Raw genomic sequence first — 21,816 nt, 5'->3', positions numbered from 1 at the left:
AGTAGTGTGTATGCGGGGAGCATTGTCGAGGCCACGTTATGTCAAGGATCTGGGTATATTCTTACCACATGTACGCCATATCCAAAAATTTCATTACTTCATACAGCATGTCCCACCCACTTTTTCTTACTATTGAATACACCATGAATTGTCAAAATAATAGAGCAAGCTTATCTGCGAAAAGATCTAAACCTCCCAAGGACTTCCTAATTCATTTCACTAATATACGTGGTCTTAATTCCAATCTCAACGATGTCCATTTCCACTTGCAGTCTTCCAAACCCCATGTACTTTTTCTGACTGAATCTCAGTTACCAGTTGATTCAACTACTTCTCATCTCAGATGTCCAAATTATTTGCTGTATGATTCCTTTCGCCTCAAAGGTGGTACTTGTGCATATGTCCGTTCTGATATTCCCTGTCAGAGACCTGGCAATTTGGAATCTCCTCTCTTTGATCTTCTCCGGCTTAAAATCTCTCTAACTCATTGTGTCAAATTCATCTGTCGTCTCTACCGTTCTCCCAACTCCATTAATCACTTGGAGCTCTTTGACTTCCTCTCTTTGCAACTTGACTTTCACCAGTCTAACTTTCCTAACAGTGAGGTAATTTTCCTTGGTGATTTTAACGTTCACAACTCCAGCTGGCTTCCATTTTCTAGTCACACAGACCCAGCAGTTCGAGATGCTGAGGCTTTTGCAATTACTAATGACCTAGCACAGATTGTTCATTTACCTACAAGAATACCGGACAATCCTAATCATACAGCCAATACGCTTGATCTTTTTCTCACAAACAACCCTTCTAAGTACAAGGTCGAAGTGAGAGGTCCTTTAGGCACTTCAGATCACAACTTGGTGATTGTCTCTTCTCCAATGGAACCTTTTTATCTCATGGCTATTCCCAACCTCGTATTGTTTGGCATTACAAGAATGCAAAATGGGATGACCTGCGAGACTTCTTTACTTCTTTTCCTTGGTCTGATTACTGTTTCAAAACTTCTGATGTCAACGTTTGCTCAGATCGTGTCAGTGAAATTATTCTTGCAGGAATGGAATCCTTTATCCCACACTCCACTTTAAAATCTCGTCCTTTATCTAAACCTTGGTTTTCCAATAAATGTGCTAAGGCTGTCCAAGAGAAGAATGTTGCATATCGTAATTGGCTTGTTTCTAATTCTTCAGTTTCAGTTTCTGCCTACACCAAAGCTCGCAACAATTGTAAAGCGGTTATTAATCAGTCCAAACTAGAGTTCGAACAGGCTAAGAGTAGAAAACTTGCTTCTTGCCCTAATGGTAGCCGAGCATTCTGGTCTCTTGCCAAAGCTATTGGCCGCAACTTTTGCCCATCTCTGCTCCCACCTCTGTCCAAACCAGATGGTTCTGTTGTCACTTCAGCCAAGGATAAAGCTGACCTGCTAGCATCCCATTTTTCTTCCAGCTCATGTATTAATGATCTTGGTAAAACACCTCCCACCATTCCTAACACGCTCCATTCAATGCCTCCTGTGGTCTTCCGTCAAAAGGATATCAGAAGGATTTTGATGAATCTTGATGCTAAGAAAGCTCCAGATCCTGATGGTATTTCTCCACTTGTTCTCAAACCTTGTGCTCCTGAACTTACTTCTATTCTTTGCCGCCTTTTTTTCACTTTCTTATTCCAAAGGTGTTTTTCCTTCTGCTTGGAAATTTACTCATATCCAGCCAATTCCTGAAAAGGGTGACAAATCCCTCCCATCCAATTATCGTCCCATTGCAATTACTTCTACTCTTTCTAAAGTAATGGAGAAATCAATTAACCGCCAACTCTTAAACTACCTAGAAACCTTCCGTCTGATCAACGATCGCCAGTATGGATTCCGTCAGTGTCGATCCACTGGTGATATTCTGGCTTATGTTACCCATTTATGGACTAATTCAATGGAAAGGTTCGGTGAAACACAAGTAGTTGCTCTTGACATCTCAAAGGCTTTTGATCGTGTTTGGCATAAAGGTCTTCTAATCAAGCTTCCATCTTATGGTTTGCCAACTGTTTTTAGTAATTGGTTATCCGGTTTTCTCTCTGATCGCTCACTGAGGGTGATGGTAGATGGCTCTCGTCTTCTAACTTCTCCACTAATGCCGGTGTCCCCCAAGGTTCAGTTCTTTCCCACACTCTTTTCCTCTTGTATATCAATGACCTTCTTCCATTGACTGGAAATCCTATCCATAGTTATACCGATGATAGCACATTGCATTCAACTTTCCATTTTGAGAAACCTTGTCCTGCTCAATCAGCTTCAAGTTCTCGAAAATTTGCTGCCAATTCCTTAAATGCCGATCTTCAGGTAATTCTCCAGTGGGGCAAAGACAACTTAGTTGATTTCAACCCTTCTAAAACTCAGTCTTGTCTTATATCTCGCAAAAAGGATTCTTCTGCTCCTATGCTTATCTTTAGTGACACTCCGATTTCTAGGCAAAATGATATATCTCTTTTGGGGATTACCCTGACTTCTAATCTCTCTTGGCACAAGCACATTACAAATATTGCTTCCTCTGCATCTAAAAAACTTGGTTTTCTCTTTCGCTCTCGGCGTTACTTTTCTTCCAAACAGCTGCTCACTCTGTATAAATCGTAAATCCGCCCTGCCATGGAATATTGTTCCCACATCTGGGGTGGTGCCCCCAAAACCTCTCTCAGGCTTCTTGATTCCATTCAGAAGAGGGCAGTTAGGTTAATTAATGATTCATCTCTAACAGAGTCTCTCCACTTGCTTTCTCATAGACGTACTGTTTCTGCTGCATGCCTCTTCTACAGATACTTCCATGGGCACTGTTCTTCTGAATTGGCTTCTATAATTCCCGCTCTCTCTTTCAAAACAGTCCGAACACGTGCCGCCACCAGCCCACATCCATTTACTGTCCAACTTCAAACCCACAGAACCAACTTTTCATTTTCCTCATTTATTCATTCAACTGCCGTTTTCTGGAACAACCTTCCTTCATACGTATTTCCTGAAAATTACAATCTACAGAAGTTCAAGTCCAATGTCAACAAATATCTTCTTTCGTCTTCTCAACCTCCAACCCAAGCACGGTACTAAGTACTATAGGTTCTAATACCTCTCGTGTTTGGGGTTCTCATAAAAAAACAAAAAAAAAAAAAAAAAATCAGTAATAACTAGAACATCATCTAAATACCTCTCATAGTATGTGATACGGGGTCGAAAAGGTGTCAAATGTATATGCTCAATCGCTGAGAGATAGATCTCTGACATTAAGCCGCTCAGGCTCAAATCCATTGGTAATCCAAAAATTTGTTTGTACACCTTGTCTCGAAAGGTGATATAGTTGGCCTCAACTAACAGTTTAATTAAGTGAAAAATTTCCTTAATAGGTAGCTTCGTATAATTAATCGGTATCAAGTTATTATTTAACATATCCCAAATAATATCTAATGTGTATTCAACGTTTACATTCGTATATAACGAGGTAGTGAGAATAATTTGTCATCGTCGCCAAGTCTTTAAGATTATTAAATAATGTATCATAGTTCTTAATCCCAAATTGTATTACCTGTCTAAAGGGTTTTATAATGCTATACACATGTGTGGCTAAGCATTCCAACTATACCAACTACACCAACCAACAATGTTGTTATTTGGTTTTTAGGAGCATTAGCAACTAAGGCCATATTGCTCCGGGATATGCGGTGGTCATTCCCTGACCTTTCCGCATCCTCCGTATTTGGTGGTGACGGGCTCGAACCCCGGTCTAATCAAGAAGCGTGTGCTACGCACTGCTGCTCCTTCCCACCTGGCTACGGAGGCGCCTCCAACCAACAATAGTAATATCAAAAAATGCTTTATTTCTGTCCCATACGTTGAACAGTGGCACAAACAGCTTAATAGATTCTTTAAAGATACTGAATTTAAAATTGTGGCCAGGCCAATACGAAAACTACACACTATACTGAACAATCACTCTGTTCTTTCCACGTTTGCAACACAAATTAATGACCTGGTATACAACATTTCTTGCTGTGATTGTGACTTGTCTTACCAAGGTTCGATGCGTTTTTCTCTGAATATCCGTGTAAATCAACATGAAGCCTCAGTTCGTGCTTCTCGTTCAGCAGCATCAGAATTAGCCTTTCATGCCATTAACAAAACTGTTTTGTTTAACATACTTTTTTATTTAACGAGGCTAAAATACTTAACGTCCAACATTAAGTATTTTGGCTCATACGCGACTATTAATTGCAGAAACCGTAGAAATTAAATCACACAAAAATCGTGTTAATGTTCGTTGGGCATATTTGATTTCCGATGCGTGGACCTTTGCGTGCATGCCCGAAGACAAATAATCACTATTTAAGTGTCATGTTCAACCCTATTTCGGTAATTTTCATTCCTGTGATCACGACATACGGTCGAAAAGCGTTGTCAGCTTCAGGAAGGAAAATCGTTTTGAATATTTTCTTTAGATTCTTTTTAATATTTTTAATTGTGTTAAATTGGTTTTTAATTATTTATTTTTTTTTTTTGTTAGTTGGCGCATTGGCTTCTGTGGCCATAATACACCTCCCAAGGTTTTTTTGCACTACTCAGATCCAAGCCAGAGGCGGGATTTGAACCTGTGAACTTTGGGTTGGCCACCCGAAGATTCATACCGGATAATCAACTAGTGTTTCCCAAAAGCCCAAACTGGTTTTCACCGGGACTGCTGACATTTACCTGCTCACGGGACATGGTGCAATAAGAGCAAAACTCTCCAGTTTCGGATTGAGTGACACCCCTCTCTGCCACTGTGGACAGCCAGAGACGTGAGGGCACCTCATGCACCACTGCCAACTATACGAAGACCTCCACTGCCTCTTAATAACTAGAATACGTTTCTCGCCAATAAACCAAGAACAATATCTCCTGGAGAGCGAAGAGAACTATAAAGCCTTAACGCAGTTTGTGCAGGATCTTTTTACTAGAAGAAGAACATACCCACAACCTTAGCAGGAATTGTCCCACAAACTAACCACTCGTCATCCCTAATAAAGATCCTTAGATGTGTCAGCCAAACAAAAATCTAACAGCTACAATCTGAAGAACAACTAATCATTAACTTAACATGGATCTGACCACTGGCTTAAACTGGAGTCATTATCTAGACTTGACCACTCACACAGACGGGACAACATGTCACCAGGAATGGCATACGAAGACCTGCCAAAGACATTATGCAGTTTGCTGCCGAAATATCATTAGGCGATCTGAACCGGGTACCCTCACTCGGTTCACTTTCTTTCCCTTCCCTTGGCAGAGGATGGTTACTCTGTACCCTCCCCCCCCTGCCATCTCCTATCTTCACCTGGCGATGCATGGGCCTGCCCCGCCGACTTTTGGGGTTATCTTCACTATTGACCCCATATTTCTGTCTTTCACCCCCCAGTCTTCAGTCTCCCTTCCCTCTCTAGCTGTCTTGCCACTAGCGTTTGACCCTTGCCAAAATTATACAAGCCCCACACTAAAAAAAAAATAATAAAAGATGAACTCTAACCCATATAACTTATATCTCTTTCAGCCTGACCCAATTTGTAGCGTTTCCCCCCCACTCCACTTTTTTTTTTTTTTTTTAGGTCCTAGCCACTGAAATCTCATTAGGTGGCTGCCAGAGTAAATAGTAAATTTCTAAAATACTGGTGTACCTGGTCTGCCTCCACGAGGTATAGTGTGGGCAACAGTGGGTCTCATTTGAGACCCAACGGCTAAAAGACCAGATGAACAATGGTACAAAACATTACATATGTTCTGTATCACACCACAATGTATTACGCGGAGATGGGGGAAACCCCTGGTGCCGTTAGACCCTAAACACACTATACCTTTGGGTTGCCAGGCAAGCACTTTACCCACCCGACTAGCCCGGTCGGCATTTTTTACTCTAATGTAAGTTTTTCGATTTTTTCGTTTTAATTTCTGGAGAGTATCATACGGAAGTGTTCTACGTACTATATTGAGGTAAGCTCCTCTTATTATTTTACAAATATTAATATCAACGTAGAACGTATTGAGCATTAAAGATCTGATTCATACTATCATATATACTATCATACTCTGATACATTCATATAAAGAGTAATATCTATTTTATAATTCCCAAAAGTTTAATTACAGCCATAAGCTTTTGTCAAAACAGCAAAAAAAAAATTTTTTTATTGAAAAAAAAAAATAAAATAATAAAAAAAATAATAATAAATAAATAAAAAATAAAATAAAATAATTGTTTCAACCCCAGCCCCACACACACAGGTATTGATCCAGCTGAGCTTTGAATTTTCCACACTATAGGTCTTTAACTTTATTCCAGTAATTAACTCACTGGCTAAATGGAATTAATTTGATGAACCCATATGTTGAACTTGCTTCCCCAGCTGATCTGGTCATGCACAAAGAGATTCAGGTGACTAACTGACATGGGTGAGCTGTACTTGTCTACAGCTCTTCCAGATATTTTGACATAAAAAAAAAAAAAAAAATTTGCATTTTAGTATTTTGAAATATAAACTATAGTATAATAAGTTGCTATTGGCCAGGAGCAACATTAAGTGGTTAGTTGTAATTTGCAATATTTGAAAGGTTCCTGACCATTACTGGCTTGAGACCAGAGAACAGGAAAATGTAATTATCTAGTTGAAAATGTATTTACATAATGGTTTTCTTAACTACATACAGAAAATATTCCAATTAATGCCACAATCAAGAAGGGAAAAATACCAATACAGCAATAAAACTATATGCAAATCAATTTAAAGCTTTAAAATTGCTGTATCACTTTAAAAAAAAAAGGAGAATGTTAATTGCAATATAACAAAATGTGTGGAGGATGTTCTGTGGATTAAAATATTCAACGTTAGAAAGAAGGAATTATTTCCCTATTTTTTGGAAGGTTAAGCCTTAGGATGTTTTTAATGCTAGAGTATAGGACTTTCTGTGCTATTTGCATTATCTCTCCAAATATGGTAAAATAAAAATAAAAATAAGCGATATTTTAAGATGCCTATTCTGACTCAAGCGTTTAGGGCATAAGCCTCAAGCTATGAAGGAGTCTAGACTATGTATAAATATAGTGCAAATGCATCAGGAATACATAGCTGTATCTGAATAAATCAGATTATTAATAAAACGGCATCGTTTTAAGTTATATCTCATATTGTGAATACCTTCACAACGAGTTGCCATGATATTGCACTACTTCGAATAAGTAACGCTTCACCTAAGGAGAAGACTAATGTTACTTATTCTCAGATGGATACCACCACCCAGACGGCACCGTTTCAGGGCTATTTGGCCCTTCTTCGGTGGGTGGGTAGGTACCCGAGTGATGCAATGATGGCAAAACAGTTATGACTCCTTCATAGCTTGAGGCTTATGCCCTAAACGCTTGAGTCTAAATACATGATACACCATCAGGCATCTCTCATATTGTGGAGTTATACTTCATAACTGTTTTGCCATCATTGCATCACTCGGGTACCTACCCACCCACCGAAGAAGGGCCAAATAGCCCTGAAACGGTGCCGTCTGGGTGGTGGTATCCATCTGAGAATAAGTAACATTAGTCTTCTCCTTAGGTGAAGCGTTACTTATTCGAAGTAGTGCAATATCATGGCAACTCGTTGTGAAGGTATTCACAATATGAGATATAACTTAAAACGATGCCGTTTTATTAATAATCTGATTTATTCAGATACAGCTATGTATTCCTGATGCATTTGCACTATATTTATACATAGTCTAGACTCCTTCATAGCTTGAGGCTTATGCCCTAAACGCTTGAGTCTAAATACATGATACACCATCAGGCATCTCTCATATTGTGGAGTTATACTTCATAACTGTTTTGCCATCATTGCATCACTCGGGTACCTACCCACCCACCGAAGAAGGGCCAAATAGCCCTGAAACGGTGCCGTCTGGGTGGTGGTATCCATCTGAGAATAAGTAACATTAGTCTTCTCCTTAGGTGAAGCGTTACTTATTCGAAGTAGTGCAATATCATGGCAACTCGTTGTGAAGGTATTCACAATATGAGATATAACTTAAAACGATGCCGTTTTATTAATAATCTGATTTATTCAGATACAGCTATGTATTCCTGATGCATTTGCACTATATTTATACATAGTCTAGATGCCTATTCTGTTGTGTATATATAGGCAACTGTATTGCAAGGGTTTTTGAAGAATTATTTTTGTTGCTCCGGAATGAATTTTGTGTCACCACAGGGAAATGCAATAAGAATGATTTTATTTTATTTATTTATTTATTTTTTTCAAATATAAGCATATGGTCCATCCATATGCCTCATTTTTAAGATGATTAAATTTTTTCTTTGTGTGCAAATCACCATATACTGTATTTTCGCACACGCACACACACTGGTTGTGAAGGGTTCCAAACATTAACAAAGACCATAATATCATAACAATGTTCATTAGGCAACATATAGTGGTAGCAAAATAAATTGCCTCATTCTCTTAAAGTTTAATATTTCCTTAATAAATCTCTCCATAGATAAAAATCAAGACACTATTACATAATCCTGTAAACTAATGTGATCATTCTGTAATATTATTATTCTGTAATATCATCATTCTGTAATATTATAATATTGCATTACTATCTATAAAAGCATCTACCTATCTGTTTTCACTTCCTATTCAGCAGCAGTATGGCATACACTCAGTTAACTCCAAGGAATAAATGTATAATTATTGCTCTTGATAGTGAAGTTGTCATTATTATTATTATTAGCCATATGGTGCAAAGGAAGTCTGAGGCTTATGCTGCACCCAGCCAAAAAAAATTGAGTTACCCTGAGAGAGAGAAGAAGGGCATCACCAAGAACGGCCTGACGTAGCCCAGCGGTCAGGAACGAGAGTGCATAGTACGCATTCCTTGAGTGGACCAGGGTTCAAGCCAGTGACTACTAAATACGATAAATATTTGTACTGACGATTTACTGTAAACTCTACTGACTTGGTTGTCGTGCCGGTGTATAAACAGAAAAAAAAAAAAAAAAAAAAAGATGATATCCAGCTCAGGTGTGCCAAGCCCATACTCACCAGATGTGAGCCCTTGGTAACATATAACGCAAAAGTTGGCTATAACCAGTCTACTGTGTCAAGGTTACCTTAAAGTAATGTGAGACTGGAGATGTCAAAAGAAAACCTGGAATTGGACTGAAACAGAAAAATACTGCAACATAGGACAGAGTTTTGAATTCCTCCAAGATCATAACACGTTCCAGAGACCTAAAATCTACATGAAAGGAACATACCAGGGACAGAGATTTTATTGAATGGTTTGAAATTGTAAGAAGATCTTGTAAGAAGCTCTTATTAATAAAATCATTGAAGAAAAAAAAAAATAAAAAATAACCTGGGCTAAAGAACATGATAATTGAACAACGAGAATCTGTAATATCCCCTGATGAATCCAAATTTAACCTCCATGGATTGGATGATAAATGTTACATTTGGTGTAGACCTAATAAAGCTTATCATCCTGACTATATTCAAAGGTATAATGAGCAAAGGAGTGGGCATAATACATTTTTTTTAAATGGTGCTGTTAATGGCGACTACTATAGAAATATTTTAAAGGATACTCTTCTGCCCATTATCAGAAACCTCTTTCAAGGAGCAGAAAATTATTTTACAACATAACTCTGCACCTTGCTACATTGTATTGGCTAGTAGGTTATTTTAAATTGTTTCAAACACATTGTTTTATCAATTTTTTTTTAATTAGGTGAAGACGTTCCCACAAAACTGCAATATTTTATCCTAATCGTGTCCAGGAAATAGTCCTGATATGAATGAACCAAACTGAAACCTGCTGAAATATTATGGACAGAAAATTGGTGCTAAAAAGTCATCAAGCAAGAAACCATAGGGGCAATTATTTCAGTTGTAATGTTTGTTTTGGGAGAAAATTTACAGTGACTCAATTTATGTGGCTGCTACTGTCATGCTATTCACTTCATTCGTGTCCAACATAGCCGTGGCCAAGTGCGAGGATGCATCACCATGCATGTTTGACAGAGTTCACCAGATGTGAATAATGGAGCACACAAGTATAGCTGCTAAACATGGTGAATGATTGTATTCATTTTTGAAATGATTACTAGTGGCCACACCAGAGTATAAACAGAACATAATGTGTGTAATGATATTAAATGTCCAAATTATATACATACATATATATATATACTAACCCGGTTGAGGATCTGTTAAAATAGGAAATGATTCAGCATCTTTTGATAATCCTTGCATCATTAACACAAAGTTTTCAAATTGAATGTCTTGACCTTCCTGATCTTGATGCATTTCATTTACTGGATTTTTAATTCTTTGTACATAAACTAAGTTTAGGTCATTTATTTGTGTTACAACAACAGGAATCAGGCATTCAATTTGTAAGAGTTCAGGATTTTTAAATGGACCAGTAAAAGTACATGGATTTATTTTAACTTTTGGCTTTGTATTAGTATGGCCAGCTACTTCTTTACTGACTCTTGCAATTTCTTTTATTTTTTCCTGTGGTTCGACTTTACTCGCTTCAACTTCTTTTTTTCTTTCCTCTTTATTCCTGGTATGCTTTTGTTCAAATTTGGACAAGAACTCTTTATTTTGTTCCTGGAAAAATTACATTTATTTAGATTATAGTATTAATATTATATACATAAGCAATAATTAATAATAGCTTTTCAAATACGACTCACTAACACTTTCTGTAATTTGATCCAAAATCAAAATCCAGCTTATTAATTTTATAATTGTCTTAAAACTGTCCCTCTAAGGTTTAAAAAGTTTCTCTAAAAGAATACAATGACTTTCTTGCATCACATGCCACTACTACTACTTTGTGAAAATTGTTTGCGATGTTCATCAGAATAGTTTTGTACTACACATGTTAGGAGGGTGTATTCTTGGTATTCTTGAGACTACTGATTTGCTAATCAGTAGTCTCAAGAATACAAGTTTTACACCATAATTATAGTGTTCATGCAGTAAGAACCTGCAGGTAAAAGACTCACTGGGCGGCAGTGATCACAGTGTACTAATGTGGAATTTAATTAAGGACATACTGTAATTACTTTCAAGGGTAAAGGGAAAGGCTTTTTTTTTGTAGGGGTTACTAAAGACTCAGACAGTTTTTAAATTCTGCGCAGTAGGACCAACTGATGGCATTGCCAACAGCAAATTCTAAATGGGAAGCATTCAGGGAAGTAATTGTAGAAATTACTTTGTTGTTCATACTAACAAAGAAATACTGTTCAAGGCTAAGTTGTAAATAGATGTCAGATGAACTATTGAGACACATGGTAGAGAATGCAAAGAAAATCAGCAAAGACTTCTATGCTTATATTACAGAACGAAAGGCTTGAATCACATTGGATTGCTTTGATGTCTGTGGGTTAAATGTTGATGACCCTGCTCAGGTTACAGACAAATTGAATATGTGTTTTGCATTTACATTCAGAACATGAGGAGTTCTTTATGAAATCTAATTAGGAGATAAATGACTGTGATAATTGAAAGGAAAGTGGATGAGAAACTGTTGAAGATGCACATGAAAAAGGCACCTGGGTTGAATGGAATCTATCTAATTATATTAAGAGAGACAGCAAACCCTTAACCATAATTATGAGAGCATCCTTGGATTCAGAGGGGGTCCTGTCTAACCAATCTGATAGGTTACTATGATACAATAACCAAGAAACTGGATGCAAAAAATAATTTTGACATCATATAGTTGAATTTCACAAAGGCTTTTGATACAGTTGCACATAAAAGACTGCTGTACAGACTGGAGCCATGTGCATTAAGAGCAAGTCATTGCTATGAATAAAGGAATGTTTAAGTAGAAGAAAACAGAGTGGTTAGCAATGGACACTGTGCTTCGTGCAGTAATGTTATTAGTGAAGTTCCCCAGGGTTAAGTACTGGGTCAGTTGTTGTTGTCAATGTTTATCAATGATATTGATGCAGGTATATCAGGCTTAATGTCTAAGTTTGCAGACGATACAAAGGTTGGCAAGGTGGTTAACGACAGTTATCAGGGTGAGATACTGCAACAAGATCTAGGAAAATTGGGTCGATGGGCTGAGAAATGGCAGCTGAAGTTTAATATCGATAAATGCAAGGTACTGCACATGGATTAGCAGCAACCTCAAAGTAACTTATCAACTATGTGGTACTACACTCAGGTAGTGGAGAATGAAAAAGACCCGAGGGTAACGTGCAGTTAGATGTGAAATTCTCTGAGCAGTGCAGACATGTTGGCAGGAGAGCTCATGGGGTTTTGTCAACGATATACAGGAACTTTTCTAGCAAGGATAAGGAGGTAATTATCTCTTTGTATAAGGTTATGGTCAGGCCACACCTTGAGTACTGTATAGAGGTCTGGAGGTTTCACTTTAAAAAACATGCAGAGCAACCAGATTTGGTAAAGGGAACAAAAGAGTGTTCTTATCTAGAAAGGCTTCAGTTCTGTATATTGCAGTGTCTCGAGAAGAGGCACCTGTGTAATCTGAATGAGGTATTTAAAGCCTTGAATAAACTGAGCTTTTTTTTTTTTTTTTTTTTTTTTTGGTTGATGCTATATAAGCATTTGCCATTACTATTGCTCTCTTTTACAATGCTTAGCATTGTGTAATGTAATGATACGCAACCTCTGCCCAGGTGGACAGGAGCAGCACTGTGTAGCACACGCTTCTTGATTAGACCGGGTTTCGAGCCCGTGACTACGAAATACGGAGGATGCGGAAAGGTCATAGAATGACCACTGCATATCCCCAGAGCAATATGGTCTTAGTTGCTAATGCTCCTAAAAACCAAACAAACAAACAACAAGCAACCTTTGCAAAGGTTATATATCTTATAAACCATCCACATATTCAATTCAAATAGTGACATGTTAGTATGAAATCAGTCGTTGCTTAAATAACTTCCTGCCTCACTTAGAAAAATGAGTACTTTAAATTCTTTGTCCTTACTTAACCACAGTACTAAAGCATGCAATGTAATGAAACATGTACAAAAAATCTTTTAAGCATTTTCTCAGAGAATGAACATAAAAAAGAAAAAGATTTACTCATATAGGATGATCAAAGTAGAGACCAAGGAAACAGCCACACACATATATCTAGCATCTTATTCAACAAAACTTTCTAAATGTTTCCTTCATTATGCTTGGGTTAAAGAAGTAATGCAGGATAATTTTGACTGTTGCGTGCCATGCCATGAAACATGTACAAAACAAACAAACAAATCTGATTGAGGTGTATAAGGCACCTCATCCAAAGGGTGAGGTGCATCACCCTTTGGATGGTTTCTGCACATCCAAATATGCAAACAATGTGCAGTTAAATGGCAATCAGAATGCTGGCATCCCTTAACAAATTCACGTAAAACCTGCATGGATTTGTTAAGGGGTTGATCTTGTCTGACCAATCTGATTAGCTATTATGATGCAGTAACAAAGGAACTGGATGGAAAAAATAATTTTAACATCATATACTTAGATTTCAGTAAAGTTTTTGATACCACTGCACATAAAAGACTATTGTACAAATTGGAGCAAAGTTAAGTTGCTGCTATGGATAAAAGGGATGATTAATGGCAAAGTGTGGTTATAAATGACCACTGCTTTTCTTGGACTGATGTTATTAGTGTAGTTCCCAGGGGTTTGGTGTTGGGACACTTATTGTTTTCAATAATTATTACTGATATTAACGAAGGCACTTTAAGTTTAATGCCTATGTTTGATGTTGATACAAAGATTAGCAAGATGGTTAATGAGAGGAATCAGGGTAACGTGCTACAGCAACAATCTCAGAATAACATACCACTTTGGTGGTATGCCTCAAGGTGATAGAGAAAAAGACCTATTGATAATTGCACAGTCCAGCTCATGAGATGCTGTCAATATTATACAGGAATTTTGCTAGCAGGGTTAATGGGATGATTATCCTGTTTATAAGGAAGAACAGTTAGGATTACAAAATGGTTCTCTTACAAAAAAAAAAAAAAAAAAAACATTTGTTCTGTAAATTCCAGTGTCTATAGTCTGATCATTTGCAAGGAGACCCGAGTAAAATATTTAAGGTCTTTAAACAGACTGATTAAACTAAATGCTATCCCTATTCTTTCTAGGGCAGTGTTTCTCAAATGGTGTTCCATAGAACCTTGGGATTACATGAAGTGAAAGTACGAGTTCTGCCAGAAATAAAATGGGGGGGGGGGGGGGAAATTAGAATAATATTTCAAGACTTAAAAATCTTAATGTCTTTTAAAAAAAAGAATTAGATATTTTTTATAATAATTTTAATTTAAGAGATCACAGCATGTTCATATGTTAATCAAATGAATTATATGTATGTAATTTTAAATGATAAATATAATATTGTTTAAATAAGCAGACGGAAACTTTTTGTAGCTGTACTATGCTATAATGATTGCGTGTGCATTGTCAGTATGCCACAAATTGGCAGTGTATAGTGGGAGGGACATTGATCGCAGGGTTCCATAATTTTTTGATCGCAGGGTTCCATAATTTTTTTAAAGACTTAAAAAAGAAAATCTAATAATGTTTCTCAAAAAGAATTAGATATTTTTTATAAATTAAAAATTATTACAGTATTATAATTTTTACAGTAAATTATTACAGTATAGATGTGTGAAAACTTGTTTTCAGCCAGAGAGTAACTGACTGTTGCAACAAATTTCCATCTGACACTGTGGAAGTGGGAATCTGAATACAGTAATACCCCGACTTACGCGAACTCGGAGTTACGCGGTTCTTGATTTTTTCGTTTGGCAACGCTGCCGCCCACTATCTTCAAGGTCGTTTTTCATATGTTATCGATATACGGTGCGACGGCGGAGAATGAGAGCGAAAGATGAACAAAATTCAACTTTGCTGCTTTTATGTTTTTTTATATCAGTGAAGGGGAAACACATTTCACCATAATAACGTAAAAACCAACACAATTCCAGCTATCGGTATAATCGCAAATGCAATTAGATCGAGTTTACTACCAGTTTATAACAGATTTCACTAGCAGAAACGCAACTGGATTTTTATTGTTTTATGGTAGTAACCCCTAGAAATGTGAGGTGTTAATAGTGTATCTCTGCCTTTATGGTGTTGTTTATTCAGTTGCTACATGCGCGCAGCTTTGTTTATGCGTATCAAGCGTGCCTCCTCGTTTTGTAATTGTGCTTTGTTCCCTAAAAATGAGTAAAATACTTAATTAAAAGGTGTGAAAAGGAAGCGTCCTGGTGAAGACACTGCAGATTCAGAGAGAAAAATAAAAGCAATTATCGATAAACAGAGGCGGACTGGTCAAAAATTCTTACCCGGGAAAATTTATAGTGGCCTCATACTATGGTTTATGGCCAAAATCACACTGGCCCACCGGGGTTTCCCCGGTAAGGCTTATGGCCAGTCAGCCTCTGTCGATAGAGAAAAAATATGAAATTGTGAAACGCTTTGAGCAAAATGAAAGACCATGTGATATTGCACGTGCTACAGGCCTAAATGAAGCAACGGCGAAAAGCACATGACAATTGCAAACTTGACAGGTTGAAAATTGAAAAGGGCTCAATTGTAAAGGGCTTAAAATTTTTAGAAAACATAGACTCCAACGAAGAACGCGTTATAGCTACAAAGCAAGGAATAAAAAAATTATTAGCTTGCTACGAAGAAATTCTGCGTGAAAAAAAGAAGGCGCTGTGTCGTCAGACGAATTTGTTAGATTTTATGAAGCCATCGACATCGAAATAACTTTTTTACGTAAGTCATTTGTTTTTTTAATACATATTTTGTATTAATATGTATAAAGAACTGCAATTTTATTAATATTTTTCTTCTAAACTAGTGTTTTTGTTAGTCCTTGGTCCCAATTAAGCAAAATTTATATGTATTTATATGCAAAGTTGTACCCCGACTTACGCGAATTCGACTTACGCGATTTTCGTCGGACCCACCTATCGCGTAACTTCGGGGTATTACTGTATATTTAAAGGATTAGACAGAGTATACTGGCTAACATGCCTTTAATGTGTACATTTTGAAAATTATTTTTAAAATTTCATATTACATCACTATTTCTACACATATACAGGTTTTTGTGTTTATCCAAAATATATATCTCCTACAATTTAGAGAAGCACTGTCCTGTTGTATTACCTGCAAATAATAATGTTTATATGTGCTCATAGATGGCAGTAACATGTTCAACTTTTGCTATCTGCTTTACCCCTCTCTCCCTTTCACTTAAGAAAAGACAGTTATATTGTGAGTATGTTGTTGTTGTTTTTAGGAGCATTAGCAACTAAGGCCATATTGCTCTGGGATATGCGGTGGTCATTCCCTGACCTTTCCGCATCTTCCGTATTTGGTGGTGCCGGGCTCGAACCCCGGTCTAATCAAGAAGCATGTGACACGCACTACTGCTCCTTCCCACCTGGCTACGGAGGCGCCCTTGTGAGTATGTGCACAATTTATCTGCATGTTTATTGCATATCATTTGTTTGTTCTGTTTGCATGTTTTTTCTTTTGTTTTTCTTAGCACTGTACTGTTAACATGTTTAAGCATAAGGAAAGGAAGTGTCTGAATCACCCTGACAATTTCTGCTGTGTGTGTGTGTGGTTTACGCAAAAACTCAAGAGTAATAAAAATTTAAGGTATTAACTATATATGCTCTCTGTTCTTTGGTTGCAAGACTGGCAATCAGGAAGAAACTTGGGATCCACATGTGCTGTGTTACCCGCACAAAATCTGAGGATGTGGCTAATTTGGAAAAATTAAAAGTATGCCTTTTGCAGTAGTATGAATTGCGCAGCCACATTGATGATTGCTTATTTATCGTATGGCTTGTACAGTATACATGGAATCAAATTACATGACTCAAGAATGATAGATATAAAATTAAATTAAATAGAATAAGAATGAACATTGCCACATCAGTCGCCATTAGGAAGTCTCCAGAGTTTCTTCGTAGGCTCGCAAGGCAGTCCTCTATTATGTGTTGGAAGGTCTATCTATCAGCTCTGCAGTCACACATCAAGGAAACGAATTTTGCCCTGCTTATAGAGAAGGTCTGCACATCTACCATGATACATTCGTGCCCTGTTTAATACTAGCCATATCCTACGAGGCTGGTCAAAACCAGGTGGTGTTTCAGAGATACAGGAATGGTATGACATCAAAGAGGAGAGTTTTGTAGCCACTCTTGCATCCAGGTATCCAGAAGGATGAAATTGGCTTGGTGCAATGTTTTAGACATCAGGATTGGTGGATGTCTGTAATGGAGCCTGTTTATTCCGAGGTCTCGAATGTTGGAGTTTTTTGGCAGTTCAGGATTGTCTTTTATTTTTCTGTATTCTCTGATGAGAGCACATTTTCTTCGGAGGTCTATTGGTGGGATGTGGCTCAAGATGGCTAGCCAAAAGGTGGAAGTGGACCCGACTGTTCTGGTTATGATGCACATGGTGTTATTTAGCTGTACATCCACCTTTTTTTATGTGGTTACTGTTAAGCCAAACTGGAGCACAGTACTCTGCAGCTGCATAGACAAGACCGAGAGCTGACGAACGTAAGGTTGAGGCAGAGGAGCCCCAATGTGGCACCACATAGCTTTTGCAGAATGTTATTCCTTGTTTTTTTCAGTTTTGCTGCAGTCCTTGTCAGTGTTCGCTAAAAGATAATGTTCTGTCTAGTGTGACACCCAAGTATTTAGGATATTTGTTGTGGTTAAGACAGGCGTTCTCGAAGTGTATGTTCAGCTCTCTAGTTGCCATCTTATTATTGAGATGGAAGCAAGATGCCTCAGGCTTGGCTGCGCTAGGTTGGAGCTTCCACTTGCGAAAGAATTTTCCCAAGGTGAATAGGTCAGTTGGTAAAATCCCTTCTGTTTTTTCCACTGATTTGTATCTTGTTGCTATTGCTCAATCATCCGCGTAGCCAAACTTTCTGGAGCGAGTCTCAGGCATGTCTGCAATGTAAAGGCTGAAAAAGTAATGGAGCAAGGACAGAGCCTTAGGGAAGGCCATTGCTGAGTTTATTTTTATTGCTCATTGTGTGTCCCATTATCACCTGGAAAGATATATTTGTGAGCATGTTATCAATAAGTCTGGCAGTTGTTTTGTAGGGTATTGTATGGAGTATTTTATATATTAAGCCATATCTCCAAACAGTGCAATAATTTTGGCATGTTTGAGAGGTTTTGGAATATCACCAGTTTGTGGTATGCTAGAGAGGAAGTGTGTTAACCATATTCTTGCATATTTTCCACAGTGAATTAGAAATTCTGGATGGATGCCATCAAAACCTAGGGCTTTGCCTGCTCTCATATCCTTAAGTGCAACTGTGATCTCATCATCAGAAAATGGTCTGGAGTACTCAGTTTCTGGAGCACTTACATGTTTAAGAGTCTTGAGTTCCCGCTTCACTTGGATTGTGTGTTCTCAATCGTTTGGAGCTCTAGAGGTGGATACAATAAATGTTTCAACAGCATCTGGTGTAACTGGAATATTATCATGAGCCATAGGGTTGCTATTTCCCAGCTTGCATAGGAGAGACTATGCTTTCCTGCTGGACTTGCTGTTCTACCCGACGAAGACCTGATAATACATGTCTAAAATCATGGCATAAAGGAAGCAGTGATGAATATAGTGAGGATACTTATGTTTCAGACTTTGCTGGGCCATCTGCTTTAACAGATTTGGACTGCCAACCAGAAAATTAATGCAGTACACTTAATTAAGCAAGAAATTTGAATGACTTAGTCTGTCATTTGGTTTGAGACAGTTGAGAAGTTGAACTGACCAGCTGAAAGTGCAGAATTCAATCCATTCAGACATGTACATCTTGGAGTGTGCCGATTAAGCTGCTCTGCAGGAGGAATTGGAGTGAATTCCGGCTAACAAAACAACTGGAAGTAGACAGAAGGAATACCCAGCAGAGTAAAGGGTCATACAATTGCCATTCCCTCAAAGCAACCCTTGGTTACTTTGAGGGAATGGCAATATTATGCAGTTAGCCTGATTCACTGCCTTTTGCTAATATTTTAAATAAACAATGTCAAAATTATTTTCTACATCGAGCTGAAGAGTGACTCTGTCAAAACAGTCACTCCTCAAATTTTTTCCGACCTTTTTTTCAGATGAAGACCACTTTTATATTTGAGATAGTTTAGAATTAGAATGTACCAAAAAAAATTAAACTACATATGAAAATATATTAATAACTCTTTTTTAAATACAGCAATATGCAGTTGTACTTAACATAGGCTGTTATAGGTATACCTGCATTTCCCATCAGTGTTAATAGGACTGTTGCCTACTGCAGAAGGGCTGTTTTATTGTCAAGTCCCATGTACCACAGGTTGGGGGAAACACTGGTGTAGAGGACATTAAAAGAAATTTGATTAAAAATTGTTATGATTTGTTCAAATGTATTTAAAAATTGTTTCCAATGGTTCTAAAAGCAATCTCACATGTCTATAATGCTTAAGGTATCTTTTTTAACCATCTCGTTTTCTAAAACCTGGAACTTAAATGTCAAACCTATACTTTACAATGGAGAGCAAACTGTTTTTTTTTCTGATAACAACAATTTAGCATAGGCGCACTATAGCCATAGCAGCTAATGCGCCAATAAACAACCATACCACACACACCCACACCCACAATTTAGCATTATATGAATTTGCATTAGTGAAACAGCTCTGTAAGAGAAATTATCAAATTTAAAAGTGAAGAAAGCACAAGACTCTGATAGTGCCTGATGCAGTTGCCAATTGTCAATTTAAAAAAAAAAAAAAAAAAGCAGCTACAGCAGTTAACTAACACCCTTATCTGTAATAATGGCAACATCCTCAGACTTAGGTCAAGTTCTAGGTTCTAGAAGAAATGGAAGGAAGTTTAGGAATGTGCAAATTTCTTTCCTATACATAAAGGGAGTTAATATAGTACTGCAAAACATTCTTAATAATGTCAAAATAGCGCCATCAGCATTTGGGCAGCCTTCAGACCACAACTGAATCTGGACCATTCTAGCTACATTGCCAAATTACTTTTGACCACCATTTGGCATCCACTGCTTGACTTTTCTGGCAATAATTTGTACTAAATGACTCAACACACAAGCATGGCAATTTATTTCAACATGTTTTTCATAATAAGCTGAGTCCCAAGATTGCACTATTATTACTAACAATTTCTGCCACAAGTGCTATTCATACAGACAAGACAGAAGATGTGGCCTCATGATCACAGCCACTTGAAAGTTTGTGATTTTTTTTTTTAAATTGCCAATAACTTTTGCTTGCAATAAAATGCTACTCTTGGAATTGTGCAATTTTTTCTTAGCCACATACGTGATAAGTTTGATATTATACATAATTAAGCTACAAACAGATGAGCACATATAAACACATAATAATCAATTAATTTTTAACATATTTTTCTACAGTATAATGCTTAAAAGTATATATTTTTGCATACTGCTATTCACAGAGAATCACAACCGGACAAGAAAGAAGACATTTCAAATTTTTTCAAATAAAAATTCCTGTAAAATCAAATTCAATATAAACATGTAATGTTACACTGAAATGCAATATAATATACAAACCTCTTCTTCTTTGGATGGTTCTTCAGAATCCAGATTCAACGTTTCTGTTTTGTAATCAAAATGTGCCATTTCCAGTTCAACTAACATTTCTGCAAGATTTAGACCACTTGGTAGGATCAGAGATACTTCAATTTTCTTTCCAGAAACAGGAAGTTCCTAAAAAATAAAATTTAACTTATTCTACAAACACAAATTGAAAAATTAAGTAACAGTTGTCAGGGCAGTCCATGAAATTATTCACATACAAGATATTGCCATATTTGGGAGCCATCTTCACTTTATTCAACAGTATTTTTGGATTTTTATTAAAGAAACAGTGGCAAAAGGAGAGATCAAAATGATAATAATACACCAATTGAATGAAATGCTTATCAATCATTTTCATATCTGATAATCAGCAAGGCTATCAAGTATGAAAATTTAAAAAAACTTTAAAAATTTCCTCAACATATGCAAGGTCATATACATTAATTACAGTTAAACAACTTTTTATTTTAAAAACAAAGTTTGATAAAGTAAAGTTATTACATATTATAATTCTTTTAATGAAAATAATCAGTCCTAGAGTTTAGAAAATTTCATCCAGAGTCCTGAGTGGCACTTAATTATGAATATTACCTTGATTATATTCATAATTAAGTGCCAAAAATGGGAAAACTTCTCTTCTAAAACATTCAGAGAAGTAACAACACAAATTTTAAGAAATCCTTTTCTGAAACCATAATTTTATAATGGGTATTGGGATAAAAATAAAGCATATAGCAACTGGGTTCCATGAACTTATCTTTTTGCCTATCCCAAAGTTTGCAACAGTTATAAACAAGATATCAGTAAATCTAAACTTGATACTGAGAAATCTAAGAGTAGAGAACTTCCTCTTGTTCAAGTGGCAGTTGGGTATTCTGGTTCCTTGCTTTAGCCTCAGTTAATGTCTTCAGGTTTCCCCTTGGAAAACTTGGAGATATAAAGTGAGGCGTGGTTTTCCAGAGGAAAAAAATTAAAGAAAAGATCAGAAGAACCTTGAATAATCTTGGCAACAGCAATTCTAAACTCTGCTTGTTATTAAGCCGCAAAGTCAACTCCTGTTTTGCATTGCCTTCTTATACCCATGCTCTCTTCCTCTATTATTCCAAA

At 37.0% G+C, this 21,816-nt stretch overlaps 1 protein-coding gene across 1 annotated transcript in view; it reads right to left on the bottom strand.

Moving 5' to 3' along the window:
* qin (tudor domain-containing protein qin) overlaps positions 1 to 21,816 on the bottom strand; it is a 571,075-nt gene that overhangs the window by 25,749 nt on the left and 523,510 nt on the right. Inside the window, exons 34-35 of the mRNA XM_090381133.1 lie at positions 20,683 to 20,838; positions 10,253 to 10,673 (exon numbers count right to left, since the gene is read on the bottom strand). Of these exons, the coding sequence (XP_090237259.1) occupies positions 10,253 to 10,673; positions 20,683 to 20,838 (577 nt within the window). The remainder of the gene's footprint in view (positions 1 to 10,252; positions 10,674 to 20,682; positions 20,839 to 21,816) is intronic.

Source organism: Mastigoproctus giganteus, chromosome 9 (genome assembly GCF_048544385.1).
Source record: "Mastigoproctus giganteus isolate SK-2022 chromosome 9, ASM4854438v1, whole genome shotgun sequence".
NCBI classification, from domain to species: domain Eukaryota; kingdom Metazoa; phylum Arthropoda; class Arachnida; order Uropygi; family Thelyphonidae; genus Mastigoproctus; species Mastigoproctus giganteus.
The sequence above is the reverse complement of the archived record's forward strand: the minus strand, read 5'-3'. Positions and strand labels throughout refer to the sequence as shown.